This window comes from Limulus polyphemus, unplaced genomic scaffold (assembly GCF_000517525.1).
Source record: "Limulus polyphemus unplaced genomic scaffold, Limulus_polyphemus-2.1.2 Scaffold867, whole genome shotgun sequence".
NCBI classification, from domain to species: domain Eukaryota; kingdom Metazoa; phylum Arthropoda; class Merostomata; order Xiphosura; family Limulidae; genus Limulus; species Limulus polyphemus.
Window position 1 is genome coordinate 134309 of NW_013666477.1, and position 17541 is coordinate 151849.

Below are 17541 nucleotides of genomic sequence, written 5' to 3' on the forward strand. Positions count from 1 at the left end.
CGTCACGTGACTTCCGCTGTCGTAACAATATTAATACACCGCTGTCTGGATATAAATATCTTTTAGAGAAACCCAGTATAATACATATTTCTCCGTTTAATTGTACTTTGTTTTTACTCCTTTTCGGCAGGTCAAGTTTTCTAGAGCTTGTCAAGTTTACTCTCGATATTATTTTATTAGCAATTAACCTAATATCCTCACCAACGTTAAATAAAGTAATCCCTTAAAAGTTAGAGAACAAATAACCGAATAACCAATTCATCTATTGTACTAAAGCACGATATTTCAATAACTTTATTAAATAGGATGACACGCAAACAGCCAGACGCTCGAGATAAACCCCAATTAAACAGAGAACAATGTTCTACTAAATTTTTATTTATCATAAAAAATATAAAACCTAGGATGAGGGTAATCGGACATCAATTGATCTTGATGTGACCAGGGTGGTTTTAGTTTATCGAATACTGAGCTTATCATTCTGAAGTAAGAAATCATCAATATTGAACTAAGAGTGTCGCTCTACCTTTCTGTCTCAGTCACTGATCCGACTCTACAGACTTTATTTTTAAGTGGTGATTTTCTTGAAGGTAGGCTTGCTGAGAGACTGGGGGAAATACTGAAAGAATATCAAAGATATGTTCCAATTACCTGATAACCCAAACTGCTGAAATAAATTCAATAATAATAACGGAGTTTCACTTTCACCGGTCAAAAAATAATAATAGCGTCAGCCGAAATACCAAAATATCGCTTAGAATCATACATAGATGGCAGCAGCAGAAACATTTGGGAACAACTTCCATATATCCTTTCTCTATACGTAGCTTTAATAAATTAATACATTGGCAAACAACGATTTATAAACGTAATGGATGATTTATTTTGGGGGGAACATACTACATATCTTGAAGGAGACAAATCAGTGTTCTATTGAAACATGTAGCATGTTCACAATCCCCCTAAATAAATCATTATGCTAGAGTTCAACTTAAACTTCCATAAACGGTATAAAATATAGGGGTGGTGGTAACTTTTATAATAATATATTAAAAAGTTACTGCCATTATTTTTTCTTAAAGGAAAATCATTCAGTAGTGGGCGTTTTTTTTCATCTTCTACATATACAAACACACAATCGTCATTTATAATCTGAAAATTGTTTTGTAACATAACTTACGATGATAATGGTGGTGGTGGTGGTGGTGTTTCTTTGTTCCTGTTTTATTCTATTTTGAGATTATTTAAATAGCTCTCTCTAAATAGTGGTTTTAAAAGCATAAAGAAATTATTACAAGTTTTATAAATATACGTCAATCTAACGAGTCTAGGAGCTAATTTCTGTTCTACACTAATGATACAAAATAAAAACCCTTAAATTTAACAATGTTCAAACTAACTGCCATGCAATGATGTCAGAGAAATACACGCGCAGACTTCAAAAATCACACCAACATTACTGTGCACGAGAATCAACAACAATACAAACAGATGTATACAGTAGACAGAAATAATTCTAACGTTTCAAAATTTCTGGCATTCTACATGGGCGTCACGAGTATTTCTTCAAGATAGATATGTCTGAAATCAATAACACATATAGGCCTACGTAAGCCCTGAAGCAGTAGCAGTATAGTGCATTGTCCATAGCAAGGATTATATCCAACTGGAGAAACACATTAACAAACGAAAGGGGTTAAAAATAAAAAACTCGATGTACTTCCGCAGGGTCCCCGAAAGTGTTCTGTTTCAAGAGTAAATAAAACCAAAATTAAGAGTAACAGATATTTTTATTTCTTGCTTTTGAAATTCATATGTCACACTGTGTTGTAGCCTACAAAGTGCATAAGTTTTCTCGTGATTCATGGTATGCGCATGTTTTATTGACGTCACGACAGTACAAATTGCAACGTTAGCGTCCCTTATGTGACGTCATTTTAGTGTTTACTAACTGACTGACAGACAACACACTACTGTTTAGTGGTGCGAGTGGTTAAAACAGATAACCCCCCCTCCAGGCGGGATTGGGCCTTCTTTCGGGGAAATTATAAAGTCATTTTCAGCAGTTTTTATAACACTACATTTTATTTTCCTTGACAACCAAAATTCAGTTGAGGTTCAAAGAGGTAGTAGTCCTTACGTACCTTACGAGCTCTCTGGCGACGCTCATGAATTGTTGAAATTCGAATTTAACACTCATTATAAACAAAAGGGGAAATATTTACCTTCCTCTGGACGTTGGAGGTAGTGGTAAAATGGGTTGCTTTAGCGTGGGTACCGGCCACGTTTTGAAAGATGTGACAGGACAAGAACCATCTGTAGATCCGTCGTATAGGTAGGCTAAGGCTGGATCCCAGGATAGAGAAGGGTAAGTGAAGGAGTTGACAAAAGAATCTTTGATCTTTATCCTTTTCGGAAAACTTCTGTCTTCTAAAATCGCCTACAAACACAAAATATTTCGTTGATTTAAACAAGAGGGTTTTTGAATAATAATAAATCATTGCAAAATATATTTCTCTTTTCAAGTTAAGTCTTTGAAAATAGTTTATTGTTGGCTGTGAGGTTTCAAAATGTGATATCTGCATTCTGACCACCTCGAGAAATCAAACCCCGGATTTGAGCACTGTTGCTTTGAAAACTTACCACTAACCCTCTAAGGCATTTGAAGAGAACGTCCCTTTAAATCTAAATTATCACTTCCCACTCCAGGCAAGTCCGTTTATTTCCCCTCACTCTGATTTCTCTCAAGTGAAGTATTTCATATTTCTCAATATGATTAACGAAATTTTCAACAACTATTTTTATTTTAAGTCACAGTTTTTACCTTCTTTTCACATCGAATTCCTTCCATACGAAATTAAAGGCTGCTGATGTATAGAAAACAACTTCTAGTTTTAAAAAGAAAACCATATATGTTTGCAACGATTCTCAAACGTCACAGCTTCACCTTAAAATCGTGAAGTTTTTATACACACAAACGAAATTGTAAGGTTGTTCAACTTTACAATATTTTTTTAATGATTATTTGAACACGACTTCTGTTTTAAATTATTAAATATTATTACAATAATACTAACTCAACCGGACATATATTTACATTGAAGGATGTTAAAGCAAGTAATCTTATTCCCTGAAGCCTTTGATCGATATCAGAAAGACAAAAAATATAATGTATGAATAATACATATAACTCCCAGTGCGTCTACGATAAGCTTTGTTCTCAAACAAACATACAACAGAAATTCATTAACATTTATGACTTTTAGTGTGTGTGTTTTTTTAAATAATTGATGAAAGAGTAGAAATGATCTTACTCGAAGTTTTATTACCTAAAGCAGCATAGACTTCAATGTTTTGTAGTAACTCCCTGTTTTCATGTCGAAAGTCGAAGGGCTACGGATTTAAAATTTATGAGCATTTTTTGTTTTTGAAGTGACTTGATATTATTTCTAGAGACCCGCTATGTTCGAGATGTGCTTAGAACTGCTTTTTCGAACGTTGTCAAGAATCACAGAATACTTAAAAAATGTTCAAAAGTTTAATTTACTTTTCATATCTACTGCTGACGACCTAAAAGGATTATTTTGTTCACATTTATACCAAACAGCAATTACAACAACCAAAAAAAGTTGGTGTATTTTTCGGTTTTTATCGGCATCTTTTCCCATAATTGTTAAATGTAGTGTTAAAAGGTCACAGATAAAGCTGGTTAATGACAAAAAAAAAATTGATGTTACTTTATCACAAATAAAATGTGAATTATGATACTGGTAAGAAAATATATAATTGTCTAAAAATAATTAAACAATTTCGTATGTGTCTTCAAGTTAAACATTTTGTTTATACAGAAGAAATTTTTTATTAGGATACATATTGATGTTCATACTCAAGCCACGCAGCTGGTGTCTTTAAACGACGAAAAATGTACTATGTTATTAAGTTTTAATAGTAAGGAATTATTTAAACAAAAAAATGTTGATTAAAACAAGAATTTTTTTAAATTTCCAAATAATTCGCAATGTACTCACATACACCCACGTGTTTCGTATATTGTTAAGCACACAGAGAGGTTTGTTATGACTTTTGCGCAAAGCTACACAAGGCTATCTGCGCTAGCCGTCCCTAATTTAGCTGTGTAAGACTAGAGAGAAGGCAGCTAGTTATCACCATCCACCGCCAATTCTTGGGCTACTCTTTTACCGACGAATAGTGGGATTGACCGTCGCAATATAACGCCTCCACGGCTGAAAGAGCGAGCATGTTTGGTGGGACGGGGATTCGAACCCATAGATTATGAGTCGAGCGCTCTAACCATCTGGCCATGCCAGGCCAATACACAGAGAGAAATATAATTATCATAAATATGACATTTTATTATCAAAAGATGGCGATATGTACCATTAGGCTATAGGGCGGCCGGCATACGATAATTAAAACATTGGACATTATAATCTATTATTTACACAAGTGCATTATGTCTTCCACAGTTGAGCTCAGTGGCTAGAAGACTAACCATAATTATTGTTAACGTCAAAATAATTCTGTATATTCTACACTCGGCTCTTTCAGTTTTCTGGAGTACGATCGTTTTATTTGGCTCTTTTTTTCCTTTTCGTTTTTAAATCATTTTCTCCAATTCATTCTTTATCGCTTCGGCCCATGAAAATTATCAGCGAAGAAATAACCAGATGATCCCTGACTTTCAAAATCACATACATGAGAAGCCTCCTTTTTCTCCAGACGTATATTAAGTAACATTTCCAGACACCAGTAGTTGTAAATATATACATCCATCGACAAAACCAGCACAAATATTCTGTATTTTTCAACATCGAAAAGCTCCATGCTTGATAACGAAAATCTATTTTCCTTCAGTTCTTTTTTAATTAAAGATAAAACCTGGATACCATAAACAAATCCTAATAACCGACGTGTTTAGCTCTTGTCAACCTCCATTTTTATTTTTTCTGGATTCTCACTATTGCCGAAAATATTAGACAAATAAGTGTGTGATAAAACTCAAAACTTACTAAATCAAATGTTTTATTAAAATAATGACCACAAATGCCTCAACCAATGAGGCTTGCTAGTTCATTCACCAGATGGTGCGGATGTCAATTTATTTTAGCGCTTGTTTGTTTTGAATTTCGCGCAAAGCTACACGAGGGCTATCTGCGCTAGCCGTCCCTAATTTAGCAGTGTAAGACTAGAGGGAAGGCAGCTAGTCATCACCGCCCACTGCCAACTCTTGGGCTACTCTTTTACCAACGAAAAGTGGGATTGACCGTCACATTATAACGCCCCCACGGCTGAAAGGGCGAGCATGTTTGGTGTGACGGGGATTCGAACCCGCGACCCTCAGATTGCAAGTCGAGCGCCCTAACCACCTGGCCATGCCGGGCCTTATTTTAGCGCAAAGCTACACAATGGGATATCTGTGCACCACTGGAATCTAACCCCAGATTTTATCGTTATAAGCTCTTAAACATACTGCTGATACACTGAGGGACGTTTTTTTTTTTCATAATTTTCGCGCAAAGCTACAAGGCAGCTTATCCACATCACATACTACCTACTTATTCTAGGGCTACTTTTGTCTGACCGAACAGTGGGGTTTGACCGTCATTTTTATCGGGCATTTTTCTGGGCGCTTTTTTTTTCTTACATCATAGAGTCGCGAATTATGGATTCGTAGTTCGAGCACGCTAATCACTAGACCAATTTTACTTTCTCTGGAAACTTCATCTGTTCACAGGAGGTACGCCAATTAAAACTCGGGTCAGTCAAGATTCAAACCACTTATACAAAACAGACATATTTCACTGCCCACAGGAGATACGCCAATTAAAACTCAGCTGTAGACTGTTACATTGCTAGGTCAGTGAAGATTCAAACCACTAAAACAAAACAGACATCATTCACTGCCCACAGGAGGTACGCCAATTAAAACTCAGCTGTAGACTGTTACAGTGCTAGGTTAGTCAAGATTCAAACCACTTATACAAAACAGACATCCTTCACTGCCCACAGGATATACTGACCTAGCAATGTAACAGTCTACAGCTGAGTTTTAATTGGCGTACCTCCTGTGGGCAGTGAAGGATGTCTGTTTTGTATAAGTGGTTTGAATCTTGACTGACCTAGCAATGTAACAGTCTACAGCTGAGTTTTAATTGGCGTGAAGATTCAAACCACTAAAACAAAACAGACATCCTTCACTGCCCACAGGAGGCACGTCAATTAAAACTCAGCTGTAGACTGTTACATTGCTAGTTCAGTCAAGATTCAAACCACTTATACAAAACAGACATCCTTCACTGCCCACAGGAGGTACGTCAATTAAAACTCAGCTGTAGACTGTTACATTGCTGGGTCACCCGAGATTCAAACCACTAAAACAAAACAGACATCCTTCACTGCCCACAGGAGGCACGCCAATTAAAACTCAGCTGTAGACTGTTACATTGCTAGGTCAGTCAAGATTCAAACCACTTATACGAAACAGACATCATTTACTGCCCATGCAGAGTGCAAGTGTTCATATAATCGACACAATATAAAATTGATTTCTCAGAAATATAGCACGCATACAGGATTTTTTCAGTTTGTTTCTGAGTGTCATCTGTTGGGATTGCGAAGAGTTATTTTATAGCCGATGGAGTCGACGACCACTATCAGATTTTTAGATACAGTTTTCTAAACTATTCGTGCAGCAAATTACTAGTGAGCTCCTAACTTCATTGATTACAGGATCTTTATTGACATATGAATCACACGCACAAATGAAACAAAAATACCCTCGATATCGTAATTAATACCACTAATTACTGTTGGGATTACATAGGAAATGGATGATTTCGAGTATAAAGGCTTACAACGCTAAAATTCGGGGTTCGATTCCCCACCGTGGGCACAACAGATAGCCAAATGTGGCTTTGCGCTAAAACAAACAAAGCAATATGTGGACCCACTGGCAGTTAACGGAATACAAACAAGTCGAACACTTGCTCCTGACAACAAACCTATCACATTCTTTTGAAATTAATTACTATGATTAATTAAGGGAAGGCAGCTAGTCATCACCACCCACCGCCAACTCTTGCCCTACTCTTTTACCAACGAATAGTGGGATTGACCGTCACACTATAACGCCCCCCACGGCTGAAAGGGCGAGCATGTTTGGTGTGATGGGGATTCGAACCCGCAGATTGCGAGTCGAGTACCCTAACCACCTGGCCATGCCGTCCCGGGTGTACCAGTGATGTCTCGGAGTTAATAAGCCTGCAAAAATTATTCACATTTATTCTAATAAGTCTGCTTGTTCGGGAATGAAAGCCAGCGAATTCACCCGACTTTGAATCGGATAACCGCGCTCTGCACTTTGAGGCCGTGGGTGCGCCATAAGAGTGATTGTCAAGCTCTACACTGCTTGATCAGATAAGGGTAGCCAAAGAGTTGGCAGTGGATGTTGTTGTCTGTCTTCCCTTTAGTCTATTTTTGCAAAGTTAGGCACAACATCAGACAGAAACGTCGGATCAATGGTTTACGTGCTAGACTGTGGACCCGAGGTTCGTACTCTATTACGTCCGGAAAATAAAACCGCACTTTGAGGGCGTGGGTGCGTTATAAGTGTGATGGTAACATTGCAAACAAACGATTAGAGAAGCCCACGAGTTGGCGGTGTGTGGTGTTGACTAGCTGCTTTCTTTCTATAGTCTATCACTTCAAAATTAGGGACGTCTGGCGCAGAATATAATCCGAGTACCTTTACGCGAAACTTAACAAACAAACGAGCAATATTGGTTGCCACGAAATACGTGCTTACATCACATTTGCTAGTTGCCACGCGACATATGCTTACATCACGTTTGCTGGTTGCCACGCGACATATGTGTACATCACAGTAGCTGGTTGCCATGAGTCAGAGTTAAAATGAAGAGGAACTGCTAGTACATTCACCTTCCCGAGCGAGCTGTGGGGGTCAGACACGTGCTTTACATCTGCCAATTTGGACATGCTCCACTAGGTTCGCGTTCTTATAAATAAAAAATGAACAAAAACATCTTATCAGCTCACATTCCTCCAGGTTGTGACCAAATAAGTGTCTAGTGTACATACACACAGACACGAGGCTACAGAAAATCCTCTTTCATTTATACATACAAACATGCACTAATACACAGAAAGCTCATTTCAATAGCACGTATTCTGTATTCTTTACAGCAGTTCTTACTGACTGAAATTATTTATAAAATCACCATGTTTTAGTATTTTTATTAAAAAATGACCCGGAATTATTTTATCGTGACCCTTTAGTGATTTTATGCATGCTGTTAATCCAAATAAATGTTGTTGTTTTTTTGACAAATAAACAAAAGGACAGGAGATCTAAAAATATAACTAGCAGATGTGTCTTCCCCAATACGGTAAGGTCGTCTTGAATATCTTCTAACAACTCCATGAATGTCTTTTAATAACTCCACGGATTTCACCTAAATAACTCCGTGGATGTCTTCTAATAACTCTATAGATGACTTCTAAATAACTCTATAGATGACTTCTAAATAACTCTATAGATGTCTTCTAAATAACTCCATTGATTTCTTCTTCAGAACTCCGTGGATGTCTTCTAATAACTCTGTGGATGACTTCTAAATAACTCCATGGATTTCTTCTAAAGAACTCCGTGGATGTCTTCTAATAACTCTGTGGATTACTTCTAAATAACTCCATGGATGACTTCTAAGTAACTCCATGGATTTCTTCTAAATAACTCCGTGGATGTCTTCTAATAACTCCGTGGATGATTTCTAAATAGCTCCATGGGTGGTTTCTAATAACTCCAAAATATATGACTCAAGTGCTCAAAATCTGACTGCATACACCATTTCAAGAAACATGTTATGAGATCAGTTTGCACAGTGTGATTTATACATTTTTTTAATCATTCCAGACAATAGCAAAGAGGTCATTTTGCTAAGCGGTAATACAAGGATTAATTTTATGCATGATGTCGTGAAATGTCTTTACCCACACAGTGATCCTATATCTATATAGGAATTTCAAGAATTGTTCAGCCAGACAAGCTGTTTTCTAACTCTTCTCTATCTATACTAACACACAAATTTGACCATCTTATATAGACAGGAAAGTTCAAAAGTCATACAGTGCTATCAGGTCTCGTATTCGAAAAATCCAAGATTTAATTTTATTGGTTAGAATACGGTAGGACTCTTCAGTTAGACCAATTGGCTTGTTATTGTTACGCAGCTAGCGTATTTGTTATGTAAATTGTAATTATTTCTAAATGTTATAGTAATAACCATAAAACATTCTGTCACAAGAATATAAAACGATTAACCCTATTTTTCGCAGGCCATTTAAAGTTCACGTTAATAAACTATACTGATATATAATATTTTTACTAAATGTCTCTAACATTTCTATACCAATAACTATGAAAAGTTGTCCCAGCTTATTATTCCTGTCTTAGACTAGTGATAAGACCGAAGGTGGCATGCACCTGTTAGTTCTGAAAACACAAGAAAAGGTTTGTTGGGCGAGTTTTCATAAAATTTAAGGCTACGACCCCGCTTCGTTACACGAAAGTCGACTCTGACCCCAGTTTTTCACGGGAAAGACAACTCATTGTATAGCTTAACAAAAATTGGAATTGAATTTAATTATAGTTGTTTTTCAAATAGTATTAAGTATCATATATTAAATACCATTTATATTTTAACAGACCACTTACCCATAATTCAAATGCCCTGAGGGCCTCCGTAAGTGTATAAAAATCATGATTGAATTTCCATTTCAAAGCGGCTTGTTGCACAGCAATAATATTTGGCATACGTCTTCTTCGGAAATCATTCTACGATTGTAAATGTTTGTTTGTAATTAAGCACAAAGTTATACAATGGGCTATCTGTGCTCTGCCCACCACAGGTATCGAAACCCGGATTCTAGTGTAACTCCGCAGACATGCCGCTGTGCCACTGGGGGGGGGGGGCTACGATTGTAATACAATAGAATTCATATAGTAACATACTTTTTAAAAAGTTTTAAATTATAATGTTAGGAATATAATTTGTTTTTTGGGCAAATGAAATGACATCTAATTTTTTTATACAAGAATCGTATAAGAGATAATTGTCTACTATTATACAAAGATAACTGTCTATACTCTTTATACATTTAACAAAAATCAAGGATGTAACAATACATATTATATTAAGGACAGTTAACATTGTGTATTTAGTTTGTCACATAGTCTTTCCCTCTCCTGCAAGCTAACATAACATGACGTATGGAGCCAGCCGTCTTTCTTGTCCACATCTCTCAGTCTCAAGAAATTATAATTGAATCAGATTGCTAAGCAATAACTAAAGGAGGAACAAAAAATAAAGGATTGTATTTACCAGTCTGTTTGTTATAATAGCAAAGTCTATGGGCTTACAACGCTAAAATCCTGGGTTCGATTCCCTCTCTGTGGACACAGCCGATAACCCAATGTGGCTTTGCTCTAAAACAAACACAAACATAATCGTAAAGATGCACAACAGGCTATGTACATTTTGCCCATCGCAGAGATCGAATTCCAAATTTTGACGGAATAAACCTATAACTTATCGCTGACCCATGTGATCTGGGAGGAGGGACAGTTTACTTAGCAGATCACGATGTAGAATACATATTTTAAAGTCAGTTTTTGTTTATTTGTTATTTGTTTCATGAATATTGCCACTAGGGCTCCTTAAAGATCTAGCTGCTAAAGTACCTTTTTTTTTCTTCCAAGATATAATTATGATTCAGAACATTCGCGCTGTTTTTTGTTAGCCAGAGATCATCATCTCGTGATCATTTTACGTTAATAATGATACTGTTGACTACAATCTTTTGTAACCTCCTGGTTTTGTTCGTTGGTGTTTAAAACCTGTTTGTATGGTATGTACTGATGGTGACGTAAAAACCGAACCATGCGCGGTGGGAGACGTTTCACGAGTTTCATCTCACGAGGAAACTATGCACTCATCGTCCAAGATTAACAAAAGGAAGCAAAGGTACATCCAACTCCCAGAGAATTTGACATCGAGATCGGTCAGCACGTTAGTAATGGGTTTCCGGTTTCAGAGCTCGATTTTCTTCTTATTTCATTATCTGTCGCATCTAGCTTTAACGTCCCATTATGGAAGAATTACTGAAATCTTAAAGAACGTAATGATTTAGAAACTATCTCTCTCTTTCTCTCCTCCTGATAGGTCTTTGTGACCTAGGAGGGTCAGCTGCGCTGGGACCTCTTCCTCCTTTCCGAACTGTGCTATGTCGACTGTGAATGTTGATTGTTGACACTACACGAGGGTCGGAGTAAACCGCACTTGCTCCGACCCCTTTCAGGGCCATCTAATAGTGTTTGTTTGTTTGTTTGTTTTGAATTTCGCGCAAAGCTACACGAGAGCTATCTGCGCTAGCCGTCCCTAATTTAGCAATGTAAGACTAGAGGGAAGGCAGCTAGTCATCACCACCCACCGCCAACTCTTGGGCTACTCTTTTACCAACGAATAGTGGGATTGAGCGTCACATTATAACGCCCCCACGGCTGAAAGGGCGAGCATGTTTGGTGGGACGGGGATTCGAACCCTGGACCCGAAGATTGCGAGTCGAGCGCCCTAACATCCTGGCCATGTCGGGCCGATCTAATAATGTGAGCACCGCAAAAATCTAGAGATAAAAACCAACCCTAATACATGATATTTCTAAAATGTTATTCTTATATGGTCTATAGAACACATAAAGACAACGATAGAACTTGGAAAATGCGTAGTCTGAAGAAGTTGCTAAAGAAGCCCCATATTCCGAGGGGGGGGGGCCTGATTAGCGTGGCCAGACTGTAAATGAGAGGATTCATGAATTGCATTCCGTTACCTCAAAAACTCGCTAGTTAATAACTCATGAAGAAAGATGAAACGTCGTAATTCCATTTCTGATTACTATGTTATGGTGACAGTAGGACACGCACGTCGTAATTCCATTTCTAATTACTATGTCATGGTGACAGTACGACACACACGTCGTAATTCCATTTCTAATTACTATGTCATGGTGGCAGTACGACACGGAGGTCGTAATTCCATTTCTAATTACTATGTCATGGTGACAGTAGGACACGCACGTCGTAATTCCATTTTTAATTACTATGTCATGGTGACAGTACGACACGCACGTCGTAATTCCATTTCTAATTACTATGTCATGGTGACACTCCGACACAGACGTCGTAATTCCATTTCTAATTACTATGTCATGATGAAAGTATGACACGGACGTCGTAATTCATTTGGTGGGTGGCTTGAAAATATAGTTCTTTGGTATAAATAAAACAGCAAATTTTCACTTATTTCGGGTATAAAATTTAAAACTGATAGCATTTTTTACTTGAGCTTTCTCACAACAGGCGACCTCCAATATTTAAATTGGGAGTCTGAATATCATTACCCCATCCCCCACTATCTTGGTCGCAATAATTTTTTATTTAGTATTTTTCTATTCAGTATAAAAACCCATTTCCAAACGCTTGCTATGTTAAATGTGCATGGCGATTTTGTAATATACAGCCAATAACTTCGTTTCTATTTTGTACGTACAATACGGTACTTGTTATTGCGTGTAATTGATGAATAATACTTCAGAGCGTTCTTACTGATTGTCAAACAACGTTTATTCATTTACGACTGTCATCCCTCTTCCCAATGTTTTGCACCTTCCAATATCATTGACTCGACTTACACAAAGTAAAAAGACTATCCCGCTTTTGAATTCTCTGTTTGTAAACTCTTTAGCTACAAACTCTCCTATCACTAATGTCCAAGTTTTCTCATAAATCTTCCCAACTAAAACCTTCTGAGACTAGAACTTCACGTTTTCCAGAAGGATGAGCAAGATTTGCTTCATTCATATACAACATCAAACAATAATCACGTGCGCTTACCATCAGCAAAACCTGTTACACTTAATTACAAAAATTAATCTTAATTAACATTGGGGTGTACGTGTACAAAACATAAGTCGGGGCATTAAGTTCCGTTGTTAGTTCTAAGCACTAACTAGGGTGATTTAAGTACTTTAATAAAGGTAAACATTTATAGTGAACGAAAATAACGAAGGGGGAGGGATTGGAAAGTAGAGTAAAATTTGTTTGAAAGTCGTCTGAATAAATATCCTGCAAAACTTTTTCAACGAAGTTATGAAATATTTGCTAGAGAATACCACAAACGAAATAAATAATAAATCTACAGGCCTAAATTTTATACGGTTAAATACGCTATCTATAGGCCTAAATTTTTTACGGTTAAATACGCTTCCATGCATATTGTTTGTAGCAAATCATGCATGTCTATCGAGGATTATTTTTTTTCTTCCGTCAGTGTACGTCCTTAGCAGTCTAAATTTGCTAAAACCTTTAAAACTAAAGATTGAAAGAACAGAGATATAGTTTGTTTGTTTTTAATTTCGCGTAAAGCTACACGAGGGCTATCTGCGCTAGCCGTCGCTAATTTAGCAGTGAAAGACTAGAGGGAAGGCAGCTAGTCATCACCACCCACCGCCAACTCTTGCCCTACTCTTTTACCAACGAATAGTGGGATTGACCGTCACATTATAACGCCCCCACGGCTGAAAGGGCGAGCATGTTTGGTGGGACGGGGATTCGAACCCGCGACCCGCAGATGGCGAGTCGAGCTCCCTAACCTCCTGGCCATGCCGGGCCGCAGAGATCTAGAGATCGTATGCAGGTTCGAATGGCTGCATGTTGTGTCAACATGTAACAAATATCGTCGTATTGTATTCAACGTTTAAGAGAATTTGATAGGATTGCAACTCCCTACCCTCTCCAATAGCAATAACCTTCTAATAGCTTTGTTATAATCACGGAAAATAATCTATTGTTTATATGTTTATATTTCTATCTCCTCTTTTCTTTCCCTCAATCTTTTCCAAAAAGAAAACACACACAAAAAAAAAAAACATAGAGTTACTCGTCGTCGTTAGAAATGAATACCTCCACTGATCTAATATTGCGGTTACTGCAAAATTAGCCAAAAATCAAAATCCTTTAGAAATTAATACCTTCCACTGATCTAATATTGCGGTTACTGCAAAAGTAGCCAAGAATCAAAATCCTTTAGAAATTAATACCTTCCACTGATCTAATATTGCGGTTACTGCAAAATTAGTCAAGAATCAAAATCCTTTAGAAATGAATACCTCCACTGATCTAATATTGCGGTTACTGCAAAATTAGCCAAGAATCAAAATCCTTGAATACCTCCATTAATGTGATCTTGCGGTTACTGAAGAATTAGCCAAAATACTACATTTATCTTCTAAACACAACTACGTAAGATTATAAAATAAAACATGATTAGAATATTTGAATGCAACATTTCACATATCATCAATAATAACATAAAGTAAGTACTGCAGTGTATGCTAATAGTTTCAGTGACTCTCACAGGCATCGATTATGACTTCCAAACTATGTTATCGTGTTACAGTATTTCATATTCAAGACTTGAATGGTGTATAAAACAAGTCGTTGAGGCCGAAGTAAGTAAAGAAGCATGGTGGTGGTGTTAAATACAGGTTTACTTCGGACCTGAATACGTGTTGTTGAGGCCGAAATAAGTAAAGAAGCATGGTGGTGGTGTTAAATACAGGTTTACTTTGGACCTGAATACGTGTTGTTGAGGCCGAAGTAAGTAAAGAAGCATGGTGGTGGTGTTAAAAACAGGTTTACTTTGGACCTGAATACGTGTTGTTGAGGCCGAAATAAGTAAAGAAGCATGGTGGTGGTGTTAAATACAGGTTTACTTCGGACCTGAATACGTGTTGTTGAGGCCGAAATAAGTAAAGAAGCATGGTGGTGGTGTTAAATACAGGTTTACTTCGGACCTGAATACGTGTTGTTGAGGCCGAAATAAGTAAAGAAGCATGGTGGTGGTGTTAAATACAGGTTTACTTCGGACCTGAATACGACTGGATTGTACATCAATTATTAAGCTTTCTACATTAATTAAAACGTTGCACATCAACTGGTATGAGAAACCTTGTCAATATCGTTGTCGCCATGCGTGCTTTTAGTTGCGAATTGCTACCACTGCAGTCTTTAAATTTTCTAGCGCTTTGTCAGCATATATAAATAAGCTTTAGAAAAGTGGCGACCGCTAAGCGTTATTATTTGGCGCCAGTTACCATGACAACAAGCATTTGGCGTGGGCAACCAACCCAGACACAGTAGCGTGCGGTGCCCGATAGATAGATCGAGAAATGGAAGCGTTACAAAAGAGTATAAATTACAACGACGTAAATCGGCACTTATCTTTCAAGCACATTTCATATGTTCGTGTGCATAGGTCACCTGAGGTCGATATTCAAGGAATCTATATCTTACTTGTGTATGTGCTAGGTGATAATCATAGAAACGTGTGTTTTTTTGCAGATCTTCTGCTGTTGTTATAGTATATTATGATATGTATACTTAATCAAAAACTCTTGTATTGTAATGATCTTACGTACATATAAACACTTTTTATAAGCATTTCAGTCCTTGCAAACTATTTCTCCCCCCCCCTTCCCGGTGAGCCAGCGGTAAGTTTATGGACTTACAACGCTAAAATCCGGGGTTCGATTTCCGGCGGTGGATAGAATCCATATAACCCATTGTGTAGCTTTACCCTAAAACAACAAACACGAGTAACTAGTTCCATAAACTACCACTCTTAATTAACAATGTATTAAAAATCAAGAACAAAAAAAGAATGGCGATATAGTGCAGTTGTGTAATCAGAACGGAGATAGCTAGAACGCCTCAAAATACACGGTTCGTTGTAATCAGCCCATCATTCATATTACTTAAATAAGTTTGTTTTCTTTTTTCTTTTTTTTCTTTTTTGTAAAATTCGTTAATAAACAGTAAAGCGAATGTAACAATCACGTGCTCAATATTAATTAGTCCACTGTCTAATTAGTATGTACAACGCGAATGGATAGCCACGTCCTGATTATTAGTTTAAAATATTTGATTTTCGAACAACGTAGCCGTTACATGGCAATCTAATAAAAACGTACGTTATTTCGAGTGGAATTTCAAGTGCTTGAGCTAGTATTATGTCTCTCCTTGCAATAACGGTTACGTACGTGCCTTTACTTTACCGTGCGTGTTTTACCTCAACAGACAGCATACTCAAGTTTCCCTGTAAAATCACTTTATTACTTCTGTCACGCAAAACTTCCTTCAGCTCAACAATAGAAAGACTGAAATATTATTATTTGTAAGTTACAGCGTAGAAGAAAGCACGTGCTCTCTTTAAAAATCTATCCCAGAAATCCTCAATTCATTCCGCATGTACTCTATAATTATCAGCAAAGTCTTCTACATCAGTACTTCAAAAATCTGAAGATCCTACATAATGCATCACCGATAAAAGTACCGTAATATCGTCAGCTCTTGATGACTAAGCCTAAAGATTTTTTTTTTTTTTTTTATGTAAGAACAGAAAGTTATGTTTGATACATAAAAATATACAGAAAATGTAGATTCGTGAGATTTTTTTGTTGTTGTTGGAAACAAACTATTGTTTTTCATATGCGTATACACGCTCGTAGAAAAATGATTTTATCAAAACTTCTGTATTTGTGAAAATCATAAAAATACAATACACGAAAAATGGTAATATATTTCAATTTTGTTTCATTGGCAATCTAAAATATATTCTACATTTAGTATATACTTAGATGTTGTGGTGATATATATTCACACAACTAATATGCGATAGACACTAATTATTTCTGGTTCATTTAAGAAACACCAGGAAATTTAGTTCTTTGATAAATGCCACCCAGTAGCTGAGCGGAAAGCCCCACATATTGTAATACTAAAATTCGAGGTTCAATACCTGCAATGGACACAGCGCAGATAGTCCACCGTGCACTGTTCAGCTTAACGAAAAATAAACAAATCATAAATTCTAAGTAAGGCATCAGCTTCAAAGATTTTTTTAAAATTGAACGCGCAAAACTGACACCAGGGGGAGTTTTTATACGATGATAGTATTACTGCCCATTGGTACATTTTAAGTTCCGTCATAAGTGTTATGGGTTTCTGGTTCGAGATATAATAATAAAAACATATCAAACGACTACTTTTCTGGTGCTGGTCAAAATATCTACATAAATATTTTATGTAATAAAAGCTACAGAATGTTCATGCTGTACACTAGAACGAACCCCATTCACCTCCTTCCCCATCCCCTAAAATTTAATACAACTTTTTTTTTTTTAAGTACGAAACATCCCAGTCTTCCTTTAAAGTATATATATATTTAAAAAAAATAATCGACCCCTACGTTTCGGTTTCAAATCTCTCACCCTGCTAGGAACGGGCTTCAGGATCACCTTACATGCATGCATAATAGAGAAAGTAACAGAAATGAGAAGGGGAGTAAACTTTATAAATGGGCCTGGCATGGCCAGGTGGTTAGGGGG

General features: G+C 36.9%; 1 protein-coding gene across 1 annotated transcript in view; it reads right to left on the minus strand.

Moving 5' to 3' along the window:
- Window positions 1–17541, minus strand: part of LOC106460944 (ski oncogene-like) — a 58048-nt gene that overhangs the window by 9840 nt on the left and 30667 nt on the right. The window contains exon 2 of the mRNA XM_013920701.2: window positions 2226–2440. Within this exon, the coding sequence (XP_013776155.1) occupies window positions 2226–2440 (215 nt within the window). The remainder of the gene's footprint in view (window positions 1–2225; window positions 2441–17541) is intronic.